General features: G+C 43.1%; 1 protein-coding gene across 1 annotated transcript; it reads left to right on the top strand.

Moving 5' to 3' along the window:
- The first annotated feature begins 925 nt into the window (after positions 1-925).
- Positions 926-26416, top strand: rnf150b (ring finger protein 150b). The gene is made up of 6 exons (XM_030075971.1): positions 926-1863; positions 15239-15489; positions 18933-19087; positions 19689-19785; positions 21786-22041; positions 23082-26416. The coding sequence occupies exons 1-6, from the start codon at positions 1407-1409 to the stop codon at positions 23198-23200; spliced, it is 1335 nt and encodes a 444-aa protein (XP_029931831.1). The 5' UTR covers positions 926-1406; the 3' UTR covers positions 23201-26416.

Here is a 26416-nt window from a genome sequence, read left to right as displayed (position 1 = left end):
TTGATATAGTTTTGTATTTTACTTTAGTTTTTATTTTTTATTTCGTCTCTAGTTTTTGTTTCCAGTTCAGTTTAGTTTCCAGAGTGTGTTTTCCCGCTTCAGACTAGTTTTTATTATTTTAAAATATCTGATTTAAATTTGTATTAGTTTCAGTTTTAATCCCAGTTTCTATAAACATCAGCACTGACGCCTGCAAACTGACCAACAGCAACACTAAGCACACTTTATGTACATTTTTTTTTAAATTTTAGTTTAGTTTTCTAAAGTACACAATATCCTTTTGAATAGTTTTCATTGTTTGATTGTCTAAAGTCTAGTTTCTAATTTTATTTCAAATAACTCAAACTTTTTTTTCACACCTACTTTTAGATTATAGTTCACTATAATCGCCTTGATATGCACACCAGCTAAGATCGTAAACATATGCTCATTAGAAATATTCATCTTATTTATATGAAATTGAACTAACCATAACATATTGACTATTTATGATTAAAAAATGATTTAAAACTCCAGGTTAGCTCTTGTGGTGCCTTGGTAAAGTCAGTGTGTTTGTCATATGACTGTGCAGTGGAATCACTTTAATGTTGCGCAACACCTAAGAAACGCTGTGAAGAACAGATTATCATTCAAATCATCATAACACTCGCCCTGCGTTCCAATACTTGTACTACCATACTATTTAGTAGGGGAAAAAAATAATTAGCATGCATATTTCATACTAAACTACATACTTTGTAAGGGCAGCTGCAGTACATACTAAAAGTAAAAAGTATAAGGATGCGATTTGGAACGCAGGGTCTGTCTCTGTGGTTTTAATCTACATTTTTTTTTTCCACCGGAAGCAGCAGATATCATCAGTACTGATTTGTTTTATTGAGATAAGCCACCGGAAGCTGCCTCTTCCCGTTGCGTGCAGCTTGACGGCGGATCTCCGCGGCCCAGTCAAAACAATGCAGCTCGGCTGGCCCGCACAGTCCATCCAGCTTTAATATTTAACTCATCACCAAACGAACCGCGCCGCAGAGCAGATTCACCGCCGCGGCGTGTCGTCTCGGTGAGCCTGGGCCGTGTCGTCTCCGCGGCTGTCCCCTCGCCGACCCCCCGGCTGTGTGCGCACCGAGCCGCCTGTCTGTGTTTTGTTCCGTCGGTTGGAATGGAGACGGCTAGCGCTAGCCGCCTGAAGCTAACGCCAGCTAGCCGCGCAGAGGCGCACAGGAGCGGCTGAAAACACGAAAAAAACGAGGAAAGGTGGAGATATAACGGCTCGGTTAGAGAAATATAACGGAATTACTAAACCCCTGCTGTGTCGGATAGTTAGCATGGTGGAGTAAGCGGCTCCGGTGCTGACCGTTATCTGGCTCCGACCCGACCCGACCAGCGGCTGCCTCTCCCCGGGGAGGATCATGGCTCCCGGGTCGCTGGTGGCGGCGTGCCGCAGCCTGGCCCTCTCGACGTGGCTGCTCTCCTTCTGCTTCGTCCACCTGCTGTGCCTGGACTTCACCGTGGCCGAGCGGGAGGAGTGGTACACCGCCTTCGTCAACATCACGTACGTGGACCCGGCCACGGCGGAGGTCCGCACCGAGAAGACGGAGTGCGGCCGGTACGGCGAGCACTCGCCGAAGCGGGACGCCCGGGGCGCCGTGGTGCTGCCGGCCGCGCCGCACGACCGGCAGGCCTGCGACCCCAACACCCGGTTCTCGGTGCCCGCTCAGGCCGGGCCCTGGATCGCCCTGATCGCCCGGGGCAACTGCACCTACAAGGACAAGATCCGCCACGCCGCCGGCCACAACGCCTCCGCCGTGGTCATATTCAACGTGGGATCCGCCAACGCCAATGACACCATCACCATGCCGCACTCAGGTATGATAACCAGGTGTGCTGCTCACCCTGGTTGCTTGATTTCACCCACAGGTGTGAAGTTTGTCAGGATCAGGTAGGTAGGTAGATACTTTATTCATCCCGCAGGAAATTCACATTTTCTTCAGCAGTATCCACAGATTACAGATTAAGTAAATAAAAAAATAGAAATAAAGAATAAGATCTATAACAGAATAAGATCTGAGTGCAACAGAATAACCTAAGTACAACAATCACAGTGTTGGAAGATAGATGCTTGATTTGCACGACACAGCAGTACAACAACACAGACAGCGTGCTAAAGCAACAGAAAGTGCTGCATAAGGAGTAAAAGTCAAATGTATAAGATAATCTGGCCTGATGCTGTCATCCAGATGGACTAAAAATGACTGCAGCTGCTGAGTAAACTTCACCGCTTGAATTATTAACTCTGCACCCCAAGCAGCATTAACACTCCCGTCTGTATTTGGGGGCATTTACATGATTTTGAACTTGAGATTTACAAGATATGGAGCAGCTGCTGTGTTTCCTGCACCATTCAGTTTACAGCATTACAGTCAGTGGTGGAAGGAATCCGAGAACTTGATTCTGGAATAGAGGCACTGTGTTTTGTTTTGTTTGTTTTGTTTGGCAAACAACCAGCCACACCTGTGCTCTGTAATGGATGAGATTTAAAATAGATAGATAGATAGATACTTTATTCATCCCGCAGGAAATTTGTAGTTTTTCAGCAGTATCCACAGATTACAGATTAAATAAATCAATAAAAAAAAGATAAAAAAAAAAAAAATAAATAAAGAATAAGATCTAAAATAATAATAAAAAAAAAGATAAAAAAAAATAAATAAAGAATAAGATCTAAATATGGCAGTCCAATACCGTGGCAATGGGAAAAACAGTAACTTTAAAAAAATGCTGTAAAAATACAGGTGCACAAAACGGAACTCACATACATTAACATGAGTAAATAAATGTAATTATTTACTTTGACCCCTGATGGCAGCATCTCAATAAGACAGGGGTCAGAGGTCACGGCACCCAGACAGCTGATGAGTCATGTGAGGCCACAGTGATCAGTGAAGACAGAAATGCAGAGTAAATAAAGAAAACAACAGCTCTGACGCACGGAGGAGAGTGTGTGTGACCACGAGCACAAAGGTGCAAAGGTCAGGGTCACAGTGCCCCAAAATACACACAGCGCAGCACAACACACACACACACACACACACACACAAAATACAAACTGTACATGGGAGAGAGAGGGAGAATAAAAAAGGAAAGGGTAAAGCAGGCCTGAATTTTGTTTGTGCAGAACCCAACAGAGTCAAAGAGCTGAAAATAGAAACAGTGTCAAGCCAGTCGGACACAACTTGAACCGGATCCCAGTCCAGTCCAACATGTTTTTGTTTGTGTGTGTGTGTGCGTGTGTTTGTGCAGCAACACAAGGAATTCAGCAGGCTCTCTCACTGACCACGGCAGGACGGTTTTCCCAGTGTGCACTGATGTTACAGTCAAATTACAAACTTAAATCCCAGCGTGTGGCAGCTCAAGCCCAGTTTGCTGCATATTAATGAAGGCAGAGTGATGTGCAGCTGGCAGCGCGCAGCAGCAGAGTCCTGTCAGGTCACACACACGCGCACACACACTCTCACACACACTCACTCTGTGTGACACTTTCAGTTCTTGTTTAATGTGGCCGGCTGTGCAGCTGCACAGGGACGTAAACCCGACTGAAAGATAAACTCTTCTTCATTTTGCCGGTGACCCGAAGCCCCCTGTGCAGTGACCGCCCGGAGGTCCCAGGACCCCGGGTTTGGGGTCACAGCAGCGCCGGCGTCCGTCCGCCGTGCAGGAAAACATTTTCCCTGCCAGGACGGGGGAATATTTTCTTTTGTCGGCAGGAGGCGGCGGCCCAGACCAGCCGGACTCACTGTGTGTTTTCTGTTTTAGCAGCCAGTTAAAAGGCCCAGGCTCCAGATGGAGGCTCCGTTTCCTCCGGGGCAAAATAAGGGAGCAGATCCCGACACGTATTTACACGCTCGCCGCTCTCAGGTGCTGCTCTCATGTTAACCCTGTGACACCCGGCAGCCCGCAGGCTCAGCACAAGGCCTTCTTTTTTTTTCTTTTTTCTTTTCTTTTTTCTTTCTTTTTTTCTTTTCTTTTTTGGGAATTACCTTGTGTTTTTTTGGTTCATTTTATGGTCATCTTCTTGTAATTTAATTTTAAATATATAATTAGAATATTTATAATTTTTTTCAATTTTTTAAAAGTATTTTTCCAGTATTTTTGACATATTTTTTTGGCTAATTTTCTCACAGTTTTCTTCACTGTTTTGCCCATTTCCAGTTGTTTTCTTGTCTTCTTTGGCAGTTATCATGTACTTTTAATTTTTTGGGTAATTTTCTTTTAATTTAATTTTAAATACAGAATCAGAATATTTATAATTGTCTCGTTTTTTTTTTTTTTTTTTTTAATATTTTTCCAGTATTTTTGGCATATTTTTTCAGCTATTTTTCTCACAGTTGTCTTCACTGTTTTGCCCATTTCCAGTTATTTTCTTGGCAGTCATCATGTGCTTTTAATTTTTTGGGGGGTAATTTTCTTGTAGTTTAATTTTAAATATATTATTATAATAATTATAAGTTTCTGCTGTTTAAAATTAATTTTTAGATTTTTTTTTAAAGAATTTTATATCTAATTTTGAAGCAGTTTTCTTTCTTGTTTTGCTCGTTTCCAGGTTATTTGCTTGTCTTTTTTTTTTTTTTACTAGTTAACCTGCTTGTTTTTGGGTCATTTGTTGCTGATTAGCTCGTCGTCGTGTTTATGAAAGAAACCGAGTGAATTTGCTCAGATGTTAAAAGGTTAAAGAACAAACTGCTGATATTTTCATAGTTTAACCACCTTATCTCTCTCTCTCTCTCTCTCTCTCTCTCTCCCCCTTTAGTACAGTGAACCAGACAGTCTGAACTGTAGGAGATAGGACCATCACTGATAGTGTGTGCGTGTGTGTGTGTGTGTGTGTGTGTGTGTGTGTGTGTGTGTGTGGATTTGGGGTGTGTGAGTGAAACATTGATCCCATGGGTGTATTTTTAGTCAGGGGTTCATCGATCCTTGGTGTTCTATCCAGTCAGAAATGGTGTGTGTGTGTGTGTGTGTGTGTATGTGTGTGTGAAGCAGTAAGCATAGTTCAACACTGTCCTCAGGGTTCAGCCAACTTGTTGCCTACCGGTCTGTACACACACACACACACACACACACACACACACACACCATGTATCGAGAACTGACAAAGACTGTGACTGACTCTAAAGTCCAGCTCTGACCTCCTCGTCTCTGAGACTTTGTGTTCTGTCCCGCCTGCTGCTTTTGGGTGAACTGTTCCTTTAAAGTGAACAAGTTCAGTAGAGTTGCTCTGACCTGAGGCTGTGCTGTATCGTATCGCTCATGATGATAACACCGACATAAGTTTGACCACGAAATAAAGTGTCTTATCACGATATCAGCGATGCAGCAGTGTGATGACGCATTTGCACGGCAAGAAAAGCAGAAAATTATAATTATTATAATAATATGTTTAAAATTAAACTACAAGAAAATTACCCAAAAAAAAAAAAAAAATGAAAAGCACATGATAACTGCCAGAAAAGACAAGACAATAACCTGGACATGAGCAAAACAGTGAAGACAACTGTGAGAAAATTAGCCGAAAAAATAGGCCAAAAATTACTGGAAAAATATTTAAAAAAAAAAAAAAAAAAAAAGGCGAGAAAATTATAAATATTCTAATTATATATTTAAAATTAAATTAAAAGAAAATGACCACAAAATTAACCCAAAAACACAAGGTAATTACAAAAAAAAAAAAAAAAAAAACAGCTCGTGAGCCTTTGCCTTGGTGTGAAAAGAGAGGAAGTTTCCTGAAGTTTCCGTTGACCTGCCTCAGGTGATCCGTCTCCTCCAGCCTCCTCACGCCGGCCTGTTCCGCTTTGTTCCAGTCCAAATATTGAGTCAGTGACAGAAAGTAAACACCTGTAGCTTGTGTTATGCAATCTCTATATCTCGTAATTTAATTGAGCGTTTCTATCTTCCCGGAGTGATGAGAGATCTTCCCCGTATCGTCACGACGCTCCTGAAATCTGACGTTAGCTGATGTGTTTAAGGTCAGGCAGCACAGGTGGGAAAAATTACATATCACAATGTAGCACATTTTCTGTACGTTACATAAATAGTTTATATAAAATGACCACACTGAAGGGCCTGTTTCTTATTACATTTTGAATTATACACCTGACAAATAAAGGGACTGAAGCATATTTTTAATTTTCGCCTTTTATTTGTGAAGAAAATCTGAAATATGACGACGTAAATCGGAGTCTGTCGGTGATCTGCACACGCCTCCTGATGCTGGCACGGTGTTTTCCCAGGCAGCAGTGGTGCCGTGAACGCACCACGTGGAACGACACTTCTTCAGTCAGTTTCTGAGGCCCTTCATGTTTCTGTGAAACCCCACCACAGCTCCGCCTCAGGTGTGTGTGTGTCAGGTGTGTGTGTCACCTGCCTCTGCCCAGAGCTGAGCCTGCAGGCCGGCCCACGTCAGGCCGCTCAGGGTTTTAATAAACTCCTCTGTGCTCCTCCGTGTTTTGGGCCGGCGGATGAAACAACACGACGCTGGTTTTCACGTCTCATCAGCTGAACAGAGGAGCTTTGTCCTGCTCTGATGCTGCAGCCGAGCCTGCAGGGCGTCGCTGAACCCACAGGTCAGGGTCAGGGTCAATCCAAAAGGTGCTTTGGAGTGAACTGTGTTTTAAAGTGTGTGTTAGGCTGACGCTGGTGTGTGTGCGGTTCAGAGGAACGCTCTGCACCGTCCAAACTCCAGAAACTAAACCGGCCTCATGATTTACCAGAACCAGCTGATTTGTGACACAACGAATAAATCACAGAGCAAAACATGGAACGACAGCTGTTTTTCTCTGATCCGTCAAATGATACACACTCCTGATCAAAATCTTAAGACCAGTTGAAAAATTGCAAGAATTTACATTTTGCACTGTTGGATCTTAAGAAGGTTCTAAGTAGAGCTTCAAAATGCAAAAAGAAGAAATGGGAGTGAGACAAAAAAAAAAAAAAAATTGAGTAAGCAATTTATTGCAAACAACCATTAAACTGAAACAGGCTGTTGATCAGCTGATCAAAAGTTTAAGACCACAGCCTTTAACCCTTTTTAGGGCACTCATTGAAATACTTTGAAATTCAAAAAAACAGCCCTAGACTGTTATTAGTGAACATGACAGGACTTTATTACTTCTATAAAATTTTTCTAAAATTTTCATTTTCCTAAGGCAAAGGCAAATTTATTTGTAGAGCACAATTCAACACAAGGTGATTCAAAGTGCTTTACAGAGACATTAAAAGCAGCAAAACACAATTTAAAACAATAAAAACAGTCAATAAAAAGGGAAATAGAATTGGGAATGATAGCGAAAATAAAATACAGTAACATAAAATAAAAAGGGAAATAGAATTGGGAATGATAGCGAAAATAAAATACAGTAACATAAAATATCAACAGGCTCAGTACATTGCCTGAGCTATACGGACTTCCGGTCACCCCCTGCAGGGATGCCGACAGCCCAACCTCTTGATTCCTTAGACTCTGAAACCTCTCCTATTGGAGATTTCAGTCCGGACTCAGTCCTCAGCCCTGGAATCTCTGACATTTGACATCGGAACTTTTCCCGACATCAGAACCTTTTCTCGACATCAGAGCCTTTTCCCAACGTCAGAACCTTTTCCTGACATCAGATGCTTCATTGAACAGTAGTGTTTTTAGCCCCGATTTAAAGGAGCTAACAGATTGAGCAGACCTCAGATCTACAGGAAGTTTGTTCCACAGGTGAGGAGCATAATAACTGAATGCTGCCTCACCTTGCTTGGTTCTTGTTCTTGGAACACACAACAAACCAGTTCCAGATGACCTAAGGGGTCTAGATGCATCGTAGGGAACCAGTAGATCAAGCATGTATTTTGGTCCGAGGCCATTCAGGGCTTTGTAGACCAGCAGTAAGATTTTAAAATCGATCCTTTGACTCACAGGAAGCCAGTGTAGTGATTTAATGACAGGTGTAATATGGTCCAGTTTCCTGGTGTTTGTAAGGACTCTGGCGGCAGCGTTCTGAATCAGCTGCAGCTGTCTGATTGATTTTTTGTTAAGGCCTGTAAATATGCCATTGCAGTAGTCCAACCTACTAAAAATGAATGCATGAATAAGTTTTTCCATGTCTTGTTTAGACAGAAACCCCTTAATCCTATAGAAAATCAAAGCCAGTGAGATTGGTCAAATGCCACAATCATGTGACCTGGGATCTTTGCTGATTGGCTGGGTGAAGACCGAATGATTATTGAACTAACTGAGTCAGGAGAGGGACCTGATATGTAAAATTTCTGAAATTACCAAAAAATAGTCACTTGCCCGATAAAGGGTTAAAAGCCCAAATCTTTTGTTTCTGCGTCCGGCTGAGCTGAACAAACACAAACCGGAGACGCCCTTTAACCCACGAGGTTCAGGCCAGAGAGCCAGCAGGACAGGCTGTTCGTCCAGCAGAGGTGTGTGAACCCTGCTGGACGGGCGCCACACCCAAAGCATGATGGGATGTTGACTGATGTGTTATCTTAGTGGCCGAACCTGTGTGGAAGAGCCTGCTGTGGTGACACCGTGCAGCTCGGTGTCGCTGCGTGGCTGCAGGCCTCCAGCTGCCCTGAGTCAAAACCTGGAATCAAAATCTGTTCAGCGGCTTTTGTGTTTCCATCTGAAGCAGCTCAGGATGAAACGAAAGGCCCCAAACGCTGCAGACGTGCCGGTGGCTCACTCCGTCCACCTGATCCCCTCACAATCAGCTGATTTATTTTTCTACAGCGTCTACAGGTCGGTTTTTCTAGCCTTTCGTAAACCCTTGAAAGTTTCCCCAAAGTGCACTTCTCCCAGTTTTCTCTGATGAATGATCAGAACACACACGACACCTCCAGGACACCAACGCTGGTTTCTGTCCGACCGTGTCACCGACGGTAAACGGCTCCGGTTCTGCTGCTGAAACTTTCATTTTTCCCAACATATCGATGCTCAAAGTTTGTGTTGTGTTGAAGAGAAAACAGATTTTGGGTTGAGGATCGTGAAACTGACTCGGCTGCAGTTTGTTTCTCAGCCCTGAAGGTTTCATGCGGCTATTTCTGTCAGGAATGAAGTTATGAGGCTCCAAAACAGCGTGACCGAAAAAGTGTGAAATCTGGCCCTGCCCGTGTGAAGTTTGAGGAGCTGTAACTTTCAAAAAAAAAAAAAAAAAAATCATAGTATGATTGTAAGATTCTGCATGGCTTCACTGGACATGCAGAAGATACTGTAGGGAAAGAAAATCTGCTGATTGTGAAGCCGTCAGGTGGGGATTTCTTCTGATTTGGTTGATTTTTTAAGGAACGACCTCAGGTTTCTGTGAAAAGCTGTGGCGTGTGATCGCACACCCGTCGTGGAAATTATCTTGCCAACGTGGAAATTAAATTTCCACGGCCTCCAGACCAGAATACTTTCCTCCCCTCGCTGAAACAACCCCTGGCTCTTTTCCCCCCTCTCTCTTCCATCTGTTGAAATATTTTCCGTCTGATTGCATCTGATCTGATGTGATTAGCTTTGGACACACCTTCCCATGTTCACGTCGAACTGCGGCTCTCTGTGTCCTCGCTTATTTTGGCGCTCCAGGTCACATTTCTCAGATTTTCTGAGCAGAAAGGGGGAATTGAAGTTTTGCCTGTGCCGCAGAACCGCAGTGAAGTCATGTTACTTTGATTTAGAGCGAGCTGTGAAGAGGCCTGCAGCTCAAAACACTGCTCAGATGCTTTTTAAACACCTTTCTACTGAAAACTGTAAAACCGTTTGAAACCTGAGCAGATTTGCTTCTTTTTTTTTTTTTTCAGAAACAAACCCAAAAAATTGGACAAAATGGAATGCACAAAACCACCATGATTATTGCTACATTACCTAGAAAAATGTAAAAATTACCTTAAAAATGAAATAGAAAAATAGCACACATTTTTTGTAAAAATCAAAAGGAAATGATCAGCGCCAAAACAAAATATAAAATTAGAAAAAATTGAATAAGAACAAGAAAATGGTCAGAAAATCAGCAAAAAACAGTTGATTCCCAGAGCGAAATTTAATATTATTTATTACATTACTTGTTTAAAATTAAATTACCAAAAAATTACCAAAACATTTCTCCCAAAAATTAAAAACACCAAGAAAAAAAGGGGAATTTTGCTGAGTGGTTGATTTAAAAAAAAAAAAAAAAAAATCTTTAAAAATAAAAGCCCCCCTCTTAAAGACAGCTGATAGATTTCAAATGGTAAGTAAAGTAGCCTCATAAAAGATACAGTGGTGTGAAAAAGTGTTTGCCCCCTCTCTGATTTCTTATTTTTTTGCATGTTTGTCACATGTAAATGGTTCAGATTGTCAAACAAATTTAAATATAAGACAAAGATAACACAAGTAAACACAAAATGCAGTTTTTAAATGAAGCGTTTGCAATAACTCATGATGAGTCTCTTACAGCGCTGTGGAGGAATTTTGGCCCACTCATCTTTGCAGAGTTATTGTAATTCAGCTACCTTGTAGGGTTTTCGAGCATGAACCACCTTTTGAAGGTCATGCCACAGCATCTCAATAGGATTCAGGTCAGGACTTTGACTAGGCCACTCCAAAGTCTTCATTTTGTTTTTCTTCAGCCATTCAGAGGTGGACTTGCTGGTGTCTTTTGGATCATTGTCCTGCTGCGTGACCCAAGTTCACTTCAGCTTGAGGTCATGAACAGATGGCCGGACATTCTCCTTCAGGATTTTCTGGTAGACAGCAGAATTCATGGTTCCATCAGCTATGGCAAGTCGTCCAGGTCCTGAAGCAGCAAAGCAGCTCCAGACCATCACACTACCACCACCATGTTTGACTGTTGGTATGATGTTATTTTCATGAAATGCTGTGTTAGTTTTACGCCAGATGTAACGGGACACACACCTTCCAGAAAGTTCAACCTTTGTCTCGTCAGTCCACAGAATATTTTCCCAAAAGTCTTGGGGATCATCAAGATGTTTTCTGGCAAAACTGAGACGAGCCTTTGTGTTCTTTTTGGTCAGCAGTGGTTTTCGCCTTGGAACTCTCCCATGGATGCCATTTTTGCCCAGTCTCATTCTTATTGTTGAATCATGGACACTGACCTTCACTGAGGCAAGTGAGGCCTGCAGTTCTTTAGATGTTGTTCTGGGGTCTTTTGTGTCCTCTTGGATGAGTCGTAGCTGCACTCTTGGGGTAATTTTGGTCGGCCGGCCACTCCTGGGAAGGTTCACCACTGTCCCAAGTTTTCTCCATTTGTGAATAATGGCTCTCACTGTGGTTCACTGGAGTCCCAAAGCTTTAGAAATGGCTTTGTAACCTTTTCCAGACTGATAGATCTCGATAACTTTCTTTCCCATTTGTTCCTGAATTTCTTTGGATCTCAGCATGATGTCTAGCGTTTGAGGATCTTTTGGTCTACTTCACTTTGTCAGAGAGGTCCTATTTAAGTAGGTTGGATGTAGGTTTGGATTTTTTTCCCCCCTTAATAATAAAAACCTTCATTTAAAAACTGCATTTTGTATTTACTTGTGTTATCTTTGTCTTATATTTAAATTTGTTTGACGATCTGAAACATTTAAATGTGACAAACATGCAAGTTTCAGTTCCCGTCTCGGTTCCTCTTCCGTTTTTTCCCAGCAGGTCAAAAGGTCCTTTGAGCTGCAGGAGGTTAAAAATGCCGCTGTGATTTTCCCCTCGGCGGAGTTGGAGAATTTTTACAGGCCCGTAGGGACGAAACTGGACAGGAACCACTGTTTTTTTTTTTTTTTTTTTTAAACAGTAGGAAGCAAAGAAGGGAGGAAGGAGTGTAGGAAGGTGCCAAGGAAGGGAGGAAGTTACGTTGGTGGGACGATGAAATGTGTGTGATGTGTTTAAAAAATCAGCTGAATTGTAACGTTGAGATTTGTCAGATCTTATAAAACGGGGAAACAACAAGCCCCGGTTCAGTCGTCTCCACAGGACGTGCACGCGTGACTCGCCGGTCACATGACATGCAGGTCACACCTTTAAATTTAAATACCAGATTAATATCAACAATTGTGAAATGCTTGAAAAAAAGGTCATATTGCCCAGCCCTATTTCCAGAGTGGAGACCTTGTTCCACCTGGGCCACGCTGCCATATTATGCATGATATTGGATTTTTTTTTTATTTTTTTTGCCGATATTTTCCAACTCTTTTGGCCGTTTCCGATATATGCACCTGTTTTTTTCCAGCTCGTTGCAGAGAACGCCAAGTCTCTCCTGTAGGGGAATTAACATTATTTTTATGCCTGCTCTTATTGTGAAGGCTCATTGGCGGGTGCAGACTGGAGATGCAGCGTTTTTCAAACTTTTCGCACGTTCCCCGGGGCAGCGAGCGTTTAGCCTGAAGCCAAAACTTCATACCTCGATATTCATACCAAATATCCCGACAGCGATACCGATCGATACGACTGTGGAGTCACTCTGATTTGAAATGTCAGGTGAAAAAGCAGCAGTGAAAATGAAGCAGCTTGATGATGCCAGCTGGATGTAGCAGGATGTGCAGGAACTGGTGTGAGCAGGAAATGGGTTTTGCACGTTTTGGCCTGAGGGTGGCGCCGCTACAGGAAAGGTCACGAGGTCACCAGAGTTGGAGATCTGGAGATCTGTCGCCATGGTGTGAAGCGCTGACACACCAGTGACCGTGCTCAGGCCCCGCCCACCAGCACGGGGCCAAACAGGACGGAGCAAGTGGGCTGTCAACTGTGTGTGTGTGTGTGTGTGTGTGTGTGTGTGTGTGTTAGAGAGAGAGAGAAGAGAGAGGGTTAACTTGTAGAGTTAGTGAGCAGCTGTTTTTGTTCTCATTTTTTCCTATTTGGGGTCCCAGAAGTGTGTGCGTGTGTGTGTGTGTGTGTGTGTGTGTGTGTGTGTGTGTAGGTGTGCACCGAGTCAGGTAACCTCTAATTGACGAAATGCCTGAAACAGCCTGCGTGAAGTGGTGTCTCACACACACACACACACACACACACGTTCCTCAGCAGTGAAGGGGCCGTTGTTCAGGCTTGTCTTGAAATAGTATCTAACAAATACAGAGGCAGTGTTTGTACACAGCAGCGTGTGTGTGTGTGTGTGTGTGTGTGTGTGTGTGTGTGTGTGTGTGTCCTGCAGGCAGCTGATCAGGTTCAGGTTAGTGTCAGCCCTCTGGTTTGCTCTGTAGCTCTGACAGAGGCTGACCTTTGACCTCCCTGTGAGGCACAGGCACATGGAGGGGGACCAGGAACGTTTCTTCTTCTTCTTTTTCTTCTTCTTCTTCTTCTTCTGCTTCTTCTTCTTCTTCTGGTTCTTCTTCCTCCACCCGTGCTTCTTTCTCTCTGCTTCTCCTTCCTGTTCTCCCACTGGTTCTTCTTCCTCTTCTTTTTTCTCTCCTGGTTCTTCTTTTGATGGTTTTACTTCCTCTGATGGTTCTTCTTCTGGTTCCTTTTCCTCTTTTGGTTCTTTTTCTTCTGGTTCCTCTTCCTCTACTGGTTCTTTTTCTTCTGGTTCTTCTGCTTCTGCTGGTTCTTCTCTGGTTCTTTCTGTCTCTGGTTCTTCTTTGACTTTTCCTCCTGGATGGGTGTTGCTGCTGTTTCTTTGTCTGTTTTCCGTCCTCCATGTTCTTCTGGTTCCTCTGCTGTTGGTTCTTTTGTTTGCCGGTTCCTGAGCTTGTTTCTGTCACTTGTTCTGGTTTTACTTTTTCCTCTGGTTCCTCTGCTGCTGCTCCTTGTTCCTCCCTCTGTCTCTTGCTGTTTGTTTGTTTGTTTGTTGTTTTGTTTGCTGGTTCTTGGTTGTGTTGCCTCTGCCTGACCCGGCCCAGCTCTCAGTTCTGTAACCTGCAGCTGCTGCTCGCTCTGAACCACACAGCAACCACAACCACAGCCACACTGCTGCTGCTCTCAGGGCTGATTCTAACCCGAATCCTAACACACATCTGCTGACAGACAGCTGTGACCAGAGACCTGCTATATTCAGGTCGAGGTCAAAGGTCAACAGTAGAAGCCACACACAAGTGCTGAACATCATCTGAAAGCTGGGAACCTGAAGATTAGTCAGAAATCTGTAAGAAACGTGATGTTTTGGTTAGTCGCCTGCTTATTTTATCTATTTATTCAGAGTGTGTTAGGGTTAGGACATTATGATGATGACGTAGATATGAAGCCGTTCACATGTTCAGTTATGACTCATAAGTCGGTGCAGCATTTTTTGAGTCGATGCCGTTTGTTGCAGAGATTTGGTGCAAAATGTAATGTGACCACTCAAGAATGAATAAAAATAGTCAAAAATCTTCCAAAATATTTCTTTAGGACACTAAGACCCTTTTTCCACCAAACCAGTTCCAGGGCTGGTTCGGAGCCCGTGCCTGACTTAGCACCGTTTTTTTGGATTTCCGCCGCCCAAGCACGGGCCAAACTGGTTCCAAACTGGTTCCATGCACCAACGGGGAGCAGGGACTAAACAGGGGCCAGAGAAAGAACCAATGACGCGGCCCACCATGTCATTGGTGGGCGGGCTTACATACTCAAACGGGAACAGCGAACGCTATAAACGTAGAGCTAAACATAGTCATTGTTCGTTCCGACCACAAATACGACGGGTAGCTGGCAATAATTGCGTTTTTCGCCTCTGGACCGCAATGTAGGCTTGTAAACACACGAGCAGTATTTGCATCGCTATGATGGGTCGTCCATGTTTGTTGTTGTGATTCCAAGTGAGCGTCTCGCACACCCACGTGATCACGTTTTACGATGACGTAATGACGTGGCTCTGACTTTTGGAAAAGCAAACCATTTTTTTGTTGGAACCAGTTAAGCACCGAACTAGCACCAGGTGCTTTTTGGTGGAAAAGGGGTCTAAGACCCTGAGGAACACCACACAAAAATTCATGTTTAGATTTGGTTTCAAAAACTTCTGACATTTGCAAACACAAATCTGTAAGAATTGTGTTTTTCAGCAGTTGGATGTCGAGCGTTGTGTTGTGTAAACGTCCAGTTTGACAAAAGTCTCTGCCTGCAGTGAAATGGCTGCTACGGGGGCCAACATCATCACACAGGAATCAAATGTGGCTCATTGAATCCACAAGAGTCTCAGCTTTCCAGTCAAAGCCAACTGATGCAGCTCCAAGACTGTTTAGGCCCCAGTCTGCACAAACACACCAAGGGACCTGCTGGAGACACACATGACAGATTTAACCTTCACATGGTTCATGTTTGCCCCCCGTCTCCTCTCAGGTACAGGTGAGGTGGTCGCCATCATGATCCCCGAGCCCAAAGGCCGCGAGGTCGCCGCGCTGCTGGAGCGCAACGTGACCGTCACCATGACGATCACCATCGGGACGCGGAACCTGCAGAAGTACGTGAGCCGGACGTCGGTGGTGTTCGTGTCCATCTCCTTCATCGTGCTCATGATCATCTCGCTGGCCTGGCTCGTCTTCTACTACATCCAGAGGTTCAGATACGCCAACGCCCGCGACAGGAACCAGGTGTGGGGCCGCACACGCACACGCACACACACACACACACACGCACACATCCATTGAAGCAGAGCAAGACCTGAGCCCACAGGTGTTGCCAAAGTGAAGACGGGTTCCCTTCACAGAACATGAAAGATTAAAGGGAAGATCCGCTCTAAAATACTTCAACATTTTGCCTCCTGATGGTGTTTTAGTTTCAGGGTTTTCTAACTTCTTCAGAGTTAATTTTCATAATCGACTCGAGCCAGAATGTCCCGCGGGGGCAAAATAATCCCAGATGTGGGTCCGAGGCTTGATGAGAGTCGACTTGCGAGAGGGGTCTCGCTGCAGACCTCCAGCGTGAGGCGTCTTCCGGTGCAGGCTCTCGTCTCAGGCCAACCTCCAGCGTGAGACCAGAAATAACCGGAAATAACAAACTTTTTTCACACCTCCTGAGGGAGTCCAGCATTGTGGCCAAACACCAAGAAGAAGGAGACTTCGATATTTTCATGTACGACCGACAGTTGTGACAGTAAGTGAAAGTCCAAAAAATGACGATAGACGAGTTATGTTTGCAGTTGAACTAGCGGCCATAGACTCAAACTACCCAGTACATTTTTTATTGCATGTTTACAATTAAATATGTTAACTGTGTTAACTTAGGGTCGGAAGTTGGGCGGTAGCGACAATTTGTTTGAAATAATTTATTTATAGCCTAACGTTGATCAAAACACGACTTTTATTGACTTGAAGGCTAAATTGCATTTAGCATCTACAAGTCCCGGGTCAGTTCTCCGCTGTTTTGCGGACCCCGCTCCTGGTCGTACATTATATCTAGCCATTGATAAATCAAATAGTGGGTCGATGGATTATCCTGTAAGTGTTACGATGTTTGTATTTGTGTAGTGTTATCTGTCCAAACGAGGTAATGGCCTTCGTTTTACGAGGCGTGTTTGTGCCGCGGTGTTACTGAGACGACACTTTTCACTCTTCAAAGTTAACGTCACATGCAGTATCTAACATCACAGTTAGTCCACAGCTGTTTAACCCTCTGTCGTGTTCACCTCTTGCCCGTTACTTTAGTGTCCCCATTCAAATTTGACCGGTCTGTTAAACTGCTCTTAAAATGAACACAAAAACTATTAATCAGCCCCCAAGTTTTTATTTAACACTTTTTTTCTCAGTCTTTTTTATAGGAGGTGGGGGCCAGGGTACTTCATCACTGCAAAAAGGCCGCAGAGTGAGACAAAACAAACCAACACTTGTTGTTGGCCAAGGTTTCCCTGTGTCCTCACTGTGGGAGAGGAAGAACTGGAAGAGGCTGTGAGGCAGTACAGAAGGCTTTGGGATGGAAAAGAACGTTGCCATCTCAGTGACCAGGAGACAGGAGCAATCCTGGACCATTTCAAATTTAAATTCGAAAAGAACTGAAGATATGCCCTTATGAAACAAAAATTTATTGCAGTGTACTGGAAAATATCATGTCATCTATTAGATAATACATTTCCATATATGGGAACTAGTCTTTATATTTTCCAGTATATTGAAATACATGCATAGACCATACATGTCTATTGACACATAAAAAATATATATATATATATTGCAATCAATACCAAAAACAGCACCATATTTTTACATGCAGTAGTTTGTCTTTATATGTTCAAATATACTGCAATATATGCATATACCATATATCGCAACATAATATATAAAAAAAAATATATTACACCTGGGGTACTTCGAGGAACTCCAGGGGGTACTTGAGATTTTTTTAAAATTATAACACAAGACTACGTTGTGTAGATCCGACCGAGCAATCTGATTGGTCAATCAGACGTTTAGAATGTGCTGTGACCCGACCCATCGCTGCACAGCAGCTGTAATTTTACGTATATTTCCAATACATGTTCCCATATAATTGGACTGTCATAGATCATTTATTTATAAATATATTAACCTAGTGTTCATCACATAAATGTAAATACATTATGGAGGACTTTTATACATATGAAAGTCAATATATGAACACATATATATTTATATTGCAATATATGGCAAATATATGAAATGCGCAATTGTTGCTGTATTTTTTCCATATATTGACATATATTGCAATATATTGATGCAATATATAAATATGTGGCACATATATGATTCACCTATATATTACACCATTTACTTCTGAGACATTTTCAAATATATATTTCTATACATTGTTGTTCGCATATTAAATGTAATATATTCTAATACATTACAATACATTACATTTCATATATTGGTAAATATATTTTCTTTCCGTAAGGGTGGGTCGTTTGTGAGGAGATTGCTGACAACATGACCTACACTGAATGTGAAACGAAGGAGTAGGCTAATAAGGATGGGTTGTCATATTGGATTTAAGGCTAACAATGTTTAATAAAAGGCTGAAGAGAACCGAGTGATTTGGTGTCCCTTTATCCTGTTTTCCTTATTGCTTTAATTGTATTATATTTTCATTTTGTATATAAAAATATATAGTTATTAGACATTAATTTATTTACTTAAATTATACCATGAAGGTCACAGGTGACTTAGTGCATTTCAAGAAAATGACTGCAGTTTTATCTTTTCTTCTCCCTAAATGCTGACAATTTTATATTTAAGCATAGTTGAATATCTGATTGGTGCCAATATTCTTAAGATCTTCAGGTGTACAGTGTATCATTGAAGACATTTAATACAATAGAAATTTGAAAAAATAAGGCACTGACCTTAAATAAATGTTATACATGAGCTGTTAAGTCTCATAGATTGATGTTTTCATGTAACTTCTCTTCAGAGGGACTCCAGGTTGACAGTATGTGGTATCTGTTATACCTTTATCCTATGGCATCTGAATACATGTCTTTCTTAGATTAAAGATTAGGTTTTCCTTAGGATAAAAGTTTATAAATTGACGCAGCAGGTTAAAGGTTTATTTGAAATTTCTTGTACGTGCACCTGGAGTTTACCCCATTGGAGGACTAATATTTGATGTTACTGGTGGTAAATTGTGGTAAATGCCACAAATAAAAGGTAGACAACATCGAAGTGCTATATATTTAAGAAACTGATGTCTTTCACGTCTCAAAGTTTAGTAATAAAATATAAAAAAAAAAAAAGCGACAAAGTTTTCTCTTACAAAATCGATAACTTGGTTTTATTTTGGAGTTTGTTGTGCGCACTCCCGCTGGAGGTTTCCTGAGATGGGAGCCTGCACCGGGAGACGAACATTTTCCAAAGCGATGTCATCAGATTCTGGACGTGTGACAGGGAGGACGAGGAGCTGTGTTAATGTGAAGCAGAGGAACACACACACACACACACACGCACTTCTGCCAGGACTGTTTCACCAGGGTCTAACTCTCTCTCTCTCTCTCTCTCTCTTCTCTCTCTCTCTCTCTCTCTCCCTCTCTCTCTCTCTCTCCCTCCCTGCCTCGCTCGCCCGGCAGCGTCGTCTTGGCGACGCGGCGAAGAAGGCCATCAGCAAGCTGCAGGTCCGCACCATCAGGAAGGGAGACCAGGAGACCGAGGCCGACTTCGACAACTGTGCCGTGTGCATCGAGGGCTACAAGGCCAACGACGTGGTCCGCATCCTGCCCTGCAGGTGCACGCACGCACACGCACACACACACACACACACACACACACACATAGGGTTGCATATAGATAATCAAAAATATGAAAGTTGTCATATTTACTTACAAAGCTTTTAAATCCAAAGTGGCTGTTTTTTTTGGGTTTTTTTTTTTGTTTATTTCAGTGTGTGTGTGTGTGTGTGTGTGTGTGTGTGTGTGTGTGTGTGTGTGTGTGTGTGTGTGTGTGTATTCTCTGATTTGGAAATGAGTGTCACACAGCTCTGGCAAAATGTGTGCTATCATTTCCAGGTCTTGAAAATTTGAGGCATTGAATAATAAAGTGTAAAATCTGCATGTGTGAGTGAATCTTCTCTGTTGTTTGGCGCCTGCTGCACTTTGTGTTATGATTATAGTTATGATGTGTTCAGATGCAGACTGGGAATTTTCATTTTCATTACGTGGCAGAAAAAAAAACAGGCTTCACTTAAAGAAAATCAGGTCATTGTCATCATTTCTGTCCTTCTCGCAGTGTTGTTGTCCTGCAGGACTGCACTGCCTCATGTGTCTTCATGTGATGACTGTGTGTGTGTGTGTGTGTGTGTGTGTGTGTGTGTGTGTGCTTGGTTGCAGACATTTGTTCCATAAGAGCTGTGTGGACCCGTGGCTGCTGGACCACCGCACCTGTCCCATGTGCAAGATGAACATCCTGAAGGCCCTGGGCATCGCTGTAGGTCCCAGCACACACACACACACACACACACACACACAGGATGGGTGTTTTTAACCTCTGTTTGCTCCGTATTTTTAGTTTGCTCACTATTACAACTAGAATATGCTCTTAAAAATGCAATTAGAAATGAAAAAATATGACGTTTTTCTATTGTTTTGGAGGCAGCAGCTGCACAATTAATTGGATTAATTTACTAGAGAATTGTTGAGGACAAAACTGAAGCCACTCTGCCCAGAATCAACATGAAAAAAATTCCAGGGCGTGAAATCTGAGCCGACTCTGGAGATTGTGAGTCGGTGCAGCTGTAATAACACCCACACACACTTCGGACAATTTTTACAAAAATATATTTGGATAAACAAAAGATTTTCTCTCAGCGTAGAGAATCTAATCTACACCAGAGTGGAAATAACAGCTGCTCATTTACTACTGTAGTAGAGACTGATAGGATCAATACATTAGCAGGCTGCTGGTGTCAGTCAAAGCAGGGCTGATATTGGCCTGAAAACTGTTTTTACGGCAGATATTTGGCTGATGGTCAAAGTTTTTTTTTCTTGGTCGGGGTGTCATTAATACCACTGTCAAATTTGAACAGAACAACATTGTTTGAAAAAGCGTTTAGTCCGGCCTCTGAGTAGGTAAGGATGTTCCTCGCTTGTATTTGTGTCATGACTTTTAACAAAACTTGATAAGTATCAGCTGCTGTGGGTGAAAATATTGCATATCGACAGCTTCCTAAAATTATCGCCCAAGTCATTTTTTCAGGAGACACAAAAAAATTCACCAAAAATTAACTGTATAATATTTATTGATAATTTCATTAAAAAAGGTTATAAAAAAGGTGACTACTGACTTACTAAAAACAATGTCAGTCAATTATGTAACATAACAGAAATAAATGACTTAGGCAAATTTCTGAACATGCCTTTGTAATACGTTATATGTCAGTGTTATACTAAACCTCATCACTTACTAATTGGGGATGGGCCCTGGATCATTGAAATAACCTCATTGGCAGAGAAAATTCCATCTTCAAACATTTAAATAGCCTAAATCACGTAAAATTGCCTAAGTCACATTTTGTTTTGACTTAAGCAAAATAAAGCTGCCTAAGTCACAGTTTTGACTCTTGATTTAGGCAGTTATGATTCAGGGGTAGAATGGCATGACCTGTTCAACTGAGGATGCTGGCGATTTTACCAGAGGTGGCCAGCATCAAGAGGAGATGATTTAGGCAAAAAACTCTTTTTTGACACAAAATGACTTAGGCGATTATTTTAGGAAGGTGTTGATATCAGTGTCGGCCTCAGGACAGAGACATTTCTTACTGCTGATTTTAATTGTAAAATGTTAGTGCAGTTGTGGGCTGATGATAATGAACACGTTGTTTAGTTTACCACTAGACGACAGTGTCCAGGTTCATGCAGCCCAGGTGCAGTGAGCTAAAGGTGAGCTCTTATAGCAGCCGGATGTGTTCCAGAAAACCACAGTTAACAAGCACATAACCAACGTGGACATATTCATGTTCACAGCCGGCAAAATAAGTGAAATCAACTGGTGCAGTGAGTTTACACAGCAGGTGACCAGCTGTCAATGTACTTTGTGTTAAATATGTAGGTCAAGGCCTGATGTGTCACTCAGTGCGCCACTTAAAGGTGCAGTATGTACTTTTTGGACATACATTTTAAACTTACAGAAGTCAAACAATACTGTGATACATTAAAAAAAAAATGGTTATAGAAATATAAATAGACGATCCCCCAGGAGAAAACTGGACACTGCTCAGAAATGATTATCTTTTTGTTCTGATTTGTTATAAAATCAGATTGAGGTGTCAGTCAGTAGGTTTGGCCAGTTTGAATAATTTTTTCAAAACTGCACCTTTAAGAAAACCCCTCTGACCGTCCATATCCCTTCTTCTTCTTCTTCTTCTTCTTCTTCTTCTTCTTCTTCTTCTTCTTCTTCTCTTCCTCCTCCTCCTCCTTCTTCTCTCCCAGTTGAACGCCGACTGCCTGGACGACCTGCCGCTGGACTACGACCTGGCGATGGGCGGGGTCGGGGGCGTGGGCGGGGTGGGGGCCCTGGCGCTGGAGGCCGTGGTGTCCGGGGCGTCCAGCGACGGCACGCTGAGCGAGGGCGGCTCCTCGGTGGTGCTGGACCCCGGCGTGCGGCGGGTCGGCCTGCCGCAGGACTACCAGGACCCCGACACCCTGAGGGACAGTCCTGTGACCGCCACCACCGACACACACACAGGTACACACACACACACAGAGACACACATCCAGAGCCCACCATGGCCTTGTTATGCAACAGCCTTGATCAGTGATGGCACACTGACACCTGGTGGCCATGTGCAGCACTACACCATCCAGTGTCGATGTTAAATTTGTCCTCTCAGATGTTTATCGGCATTTCAGGGCCTTCAGATTCTCACTGGATCCACTCTCACTTTCATTATTTAGTTTTCAGTTTTTGTCAAAGTGATTTGTAAGGCATGATGTGGATGATATATTATTTTTGCTACACAAAGGCATGAAACACTAATTTTTTTTAGCTGTGCCTTGCAAATTTTGTGCATTTTTTTTTCCCACGTGCAATTTCAAAACCATGAGAATCCATGTCAGCAAATAAAGAAATGTGGAGTAAAGGAACCTCCAAAAGCGAAAATAGTGAAAGTTAGTGTTGGACACAGTGAAAGGCATTAACATCCTTTTCGTGATTGATGACAAGGGCTGAGATAGATTTCTTTATTTGGGGTGAAAAACTCCCACTGCAGTCCTATGTTCTCCGGCTCCGATCAGCAGAGGTGAAATCAGGTTGCCTGCTGATTTGTGCGATGATTCAGAACATGTTCTATGTAAAGGAAGGCAGTTCTAACCTCAGTGTAGCTTTAACCTGCATAATATGATGACTTATCAATAAATCACCATGTTTTGGATCGGATTCGGACTCGTTTTCATTGTGTCGTTGTAACGAGAGACCAGAAAACACCTTGTTTCTGTCGGGTTTGACCCGTGTGACACCAGATAACCTGGAGGTGAAATATGCAGACAGGACTGCTGATGTAAACTGCCTCACCTGAGTGTGTTAGTGGGTCAGCCTGCGTAGGAAATAAAAACACTAGTGCATGGTGTAAAAGTGTGAGGTTTCGTCTGAGGTCCGCCTGTCCGCCAGATTCTTATTGAAACATATCAAATCCTTTGTAATTTGAAGCGGACACCATCACGTCTGCTCTGGTATCGGTTTGTTTGTTGTGTATCATCTTCTAACCGCTTGGCCCCTCCCACTTCTAGGTGAGCTCCAGCCAATGGCGAGCAGCGCCTCAGTGGCATCCCTGGTCATCGCCGTGGAAACCGGCCTGTCAGACGAGGAGGGGTCTCTGGAACAGTCTCCTCTAGGGGACAAGTCCTGAGAGGAACCGAACCAGAACCGGGCCCAAACAGACTCACGCCAGGGCCGGATTTTTTTTTAAACAGGGTTGGACTCCTGGATTTCACCAGATTCAAACAGAACCTGACCGGACTAGACTGAGCCAGACCTCAGCTAGACCCGGGACCAGGTTCTGATTTCGACTGGTTTACCTGGAAGCCAGAACCAGTGACAGGTTTTGACTGTGTTTGTCTCTGTGGGACTGGACCGAACCATGCTAGAACCAGTTCCACGTTTAGACCGGGATTGAGTTACCAGACCTGTGTGCTGCAGAACTTTGCTGGTTGTGAACTGGAATTCGAGCTGAGCCAAACCAAACGGACTGGTCTTTACTCAAAGTAGACGACAACAAAGCCAGAACCAGGCTAAAGGTTCGGACGGGGTTTTGACGTAGTGAACCTCAACACCTGGTTTGACTTTGTTCTCAGTCTCCTCTCGGACCAGGACAAGCTGCTGCCGCCTGGCCAGGTTTACCTCGGATTTAATCTGGATTTACCAAGTCTTAGCTAGGATTTAAACCCGGCTTACCAAGTCTTATCTAAGGCTTAACCAGGGCTTTATCCCGGGCTAAACTAGGGATTAACTTGGTCTACTTGTCTGTCTCGATGTGTACTGATGTCTTAATCGGCACACATTTGCCTCAGTTCATGCTGTTTCTGGAAATAGATTTAGCTGGCAACTTTTTTTTTAGTATTATTATTATTTCTAGATCAGACCTGCTAGGTCCAATCAGTCTGTCATCTCTCTTTGCAGACGTCCACACTGACATAATGACACCAAGTAAAGAAAATTCTTTATGTTTTGCTCATCAGTTTTGACTGGAAGGATTTTCTGACTTGCCTGAGCAGAGCGGATGGGATTTCAGTTTTTGTCTCCCTGTGGGAACTTAAACCAGCCACCAAACGGATAAAGAAACCTCCACCAAGAGACGTAAAGCCTCACAAGGATGATCTCACCTCGGTACTCATTCTCTGGTTTGCTCACTTGATCGAGAACTTTAATCTCTGTCAGACGACAGGAGAGGACGCTCTCTTCTAGACATTTTTCTGTTCCATCTGCAAAGTTGGAGGAACTGCTGAATTTCATAAGTGCATGACAACTCTACACGTGTTTTAACCGTTCGTGAGCAATCCAAGCCAAGAATCTATATTTTACGTGCATATATTTCTGTCTGTCCACGTTGATACTGCGTGCGCCGTCTCTCGAACTTTTCTGGATTGTTCTTTCACGTGATTTCCAAGTATGGAGGAGGGACGGCTACGAGGACGAGCCTGGACGGACACACCGACGGAGTCACTCTGTTTCGGTCTTGAGTGCGACGATGTCTCGGAAGAGTTATACCGCTGGTTGCTTTTTCCTGTTTGAGTTTGGAATCTAAGTACAGACACCTGAGACTGGGCAGGGCTGGAAAAGGAACTTTTACAGTGGACTTTTATTTTGAAAGGACTCTGGGCGGTGTAGTGAACTACATTGCACCGGTGTTCCGTTTTTCTCTTTTAGTGTTTTGCTAAAATAGTGGACTCGGGAGAGTTTGACTGCAGTATTGAACAGCAACTACACAGTATTTTGTTTTATTCTGTTTGCCTGTCTGTGTAACTCGAGGCTCCTTTATTCTGACAGTATTCCTGTTTGACTTCCTGCCTGTCTGTCGTTGGTCCGGTCCAAAACAGGGTTCCAACCGTAGAGACTGAATCGGGTGGAGCGGGCATTGTGCAGGGAGTTGCAGCATTGCCGGTGAACCTACTGCCAGCCGTCTTTGAGAAACTGACTGAACAGCTTTATTGACACTTTACTGACAGCAACAATGAACGCTGAAGTTAAAGTTAACACATGAAATGAATTAAAGTCATTGGCTGGCTGCTAAAGCTACTAAAAATGACGCTAATTCGTTCATTCAGTGTTAATATTTAACAAATTATAAGCTAATCCTCATTGGCTGCACTGTTGTAAAAAAAAAAGTTATTAAATAATTTTCTGGCAAAGCCATCAACAAGCCACCAACTAAGAACCAACTTCTTTGAGAACAAATGTTAATTAGAAGTCGTTAGTTATTTTCAGAATTCACCCCTTCGCTCCGCCCCTTCGTTGTTAGCCGCATGCTACTCCGTCAAACTGAGCTCGCATGGAGCCGACACTGTCGCTGACTGCACTCCCTGTGGAAATATCTCATTTTTTGGAAGAGCGATTTCAGAGAGAGGGGTGTACCACGTGCGTTTGAAGAATGTCAAATGGATTCAGCGTCGAAAAAATAAAACGTAACGATAGAGAACGCCTGCAGATCGCCTCAACACCACCTTGCGATCCAGACAGGAGAAGGTGACAGTAAGGAGCAGCAGTGTTTGTTTGTGTGAAGCAGGGTAGGTCTTTAGTCTCTGGTACCATCACTAAACAACAAAAGCAGCTTGTACAGAACCTCAGTGGCTCGTTAAGCTGGTTAGTTAATGAGCCTGCTAATGTTGGCATTCTTACCATCCCCTTCTACAAAGCACCAGATATCAGAGTGGCAGCCCTGTCTTCCACAAGCTCGCCACAGCCCTTTAGCTCTGTTTTCATTTTTCCAAACATCATCTAATATTTCCTCAGGGGGTGCACTTAGCAACATTACGGGCTCCGAAGAAATTAATATCCTTCCAATCTCTCTGGGTACAACAACGTTTATCCATGACCAGCTCGAAACCCACAAAACCAGCGTGAAAATCAAGAAAATCTGTGACAGCCAGCCGTGTCGTTGTCAGACGCTGATCTGAGCTGGCTGATGCTGTGCTATGATTGGCCGGTCTGCCTCTGAGGGCGGGACTTAGCGAAGGACAAATTCCTTTGATCGTCCTCTTGTGAAAACAGAACTAATCAAAGTGTTCTGCCGACGCCGTGACGTCCGTGAATGTTTACAGAACCACCCGGAAACCCTCCCGTTTTGAGTGAATGAAAGGCCCATGTTGGTTCCACCCGATTCAGTTTCTGTGGTGCCCGTGTTCGCCTGGACAGTCGGACGAAACTCCAAGAACTGATCATCGACAAGTTTCCAGGTCTGGAGAATTACACATTGTTAAGTAAGCTGGGTAAAAAGAAAAAAAAAGGAAATCAGTTCTCTGCAACCACACTACAGATTTCTTCTTCCTATAATAAGAGACTGTGAACTCCAGTTGATATGTGAGCCTTATTTTTTTTAATAAATGTTTCAAAAAAAAAAAAAAAAAAA

Source organism: Myripristis murdjan, chromosome 18 (assembly GCF_902150065.1).
Source record: "Myripristis murdjan chromosome 18, fMyrMur1.1, whole genome shotgun sequence".
Lineage (NCBI taxonomy): Eukaryota > Metazoa > Chordata > Actinopteri > Holocentriformes > Holocentridae > Myripristis > Myripristis murdjan.
This window is presented reverse-complemented; position numbering and strand designations above follow the sequence as displayed.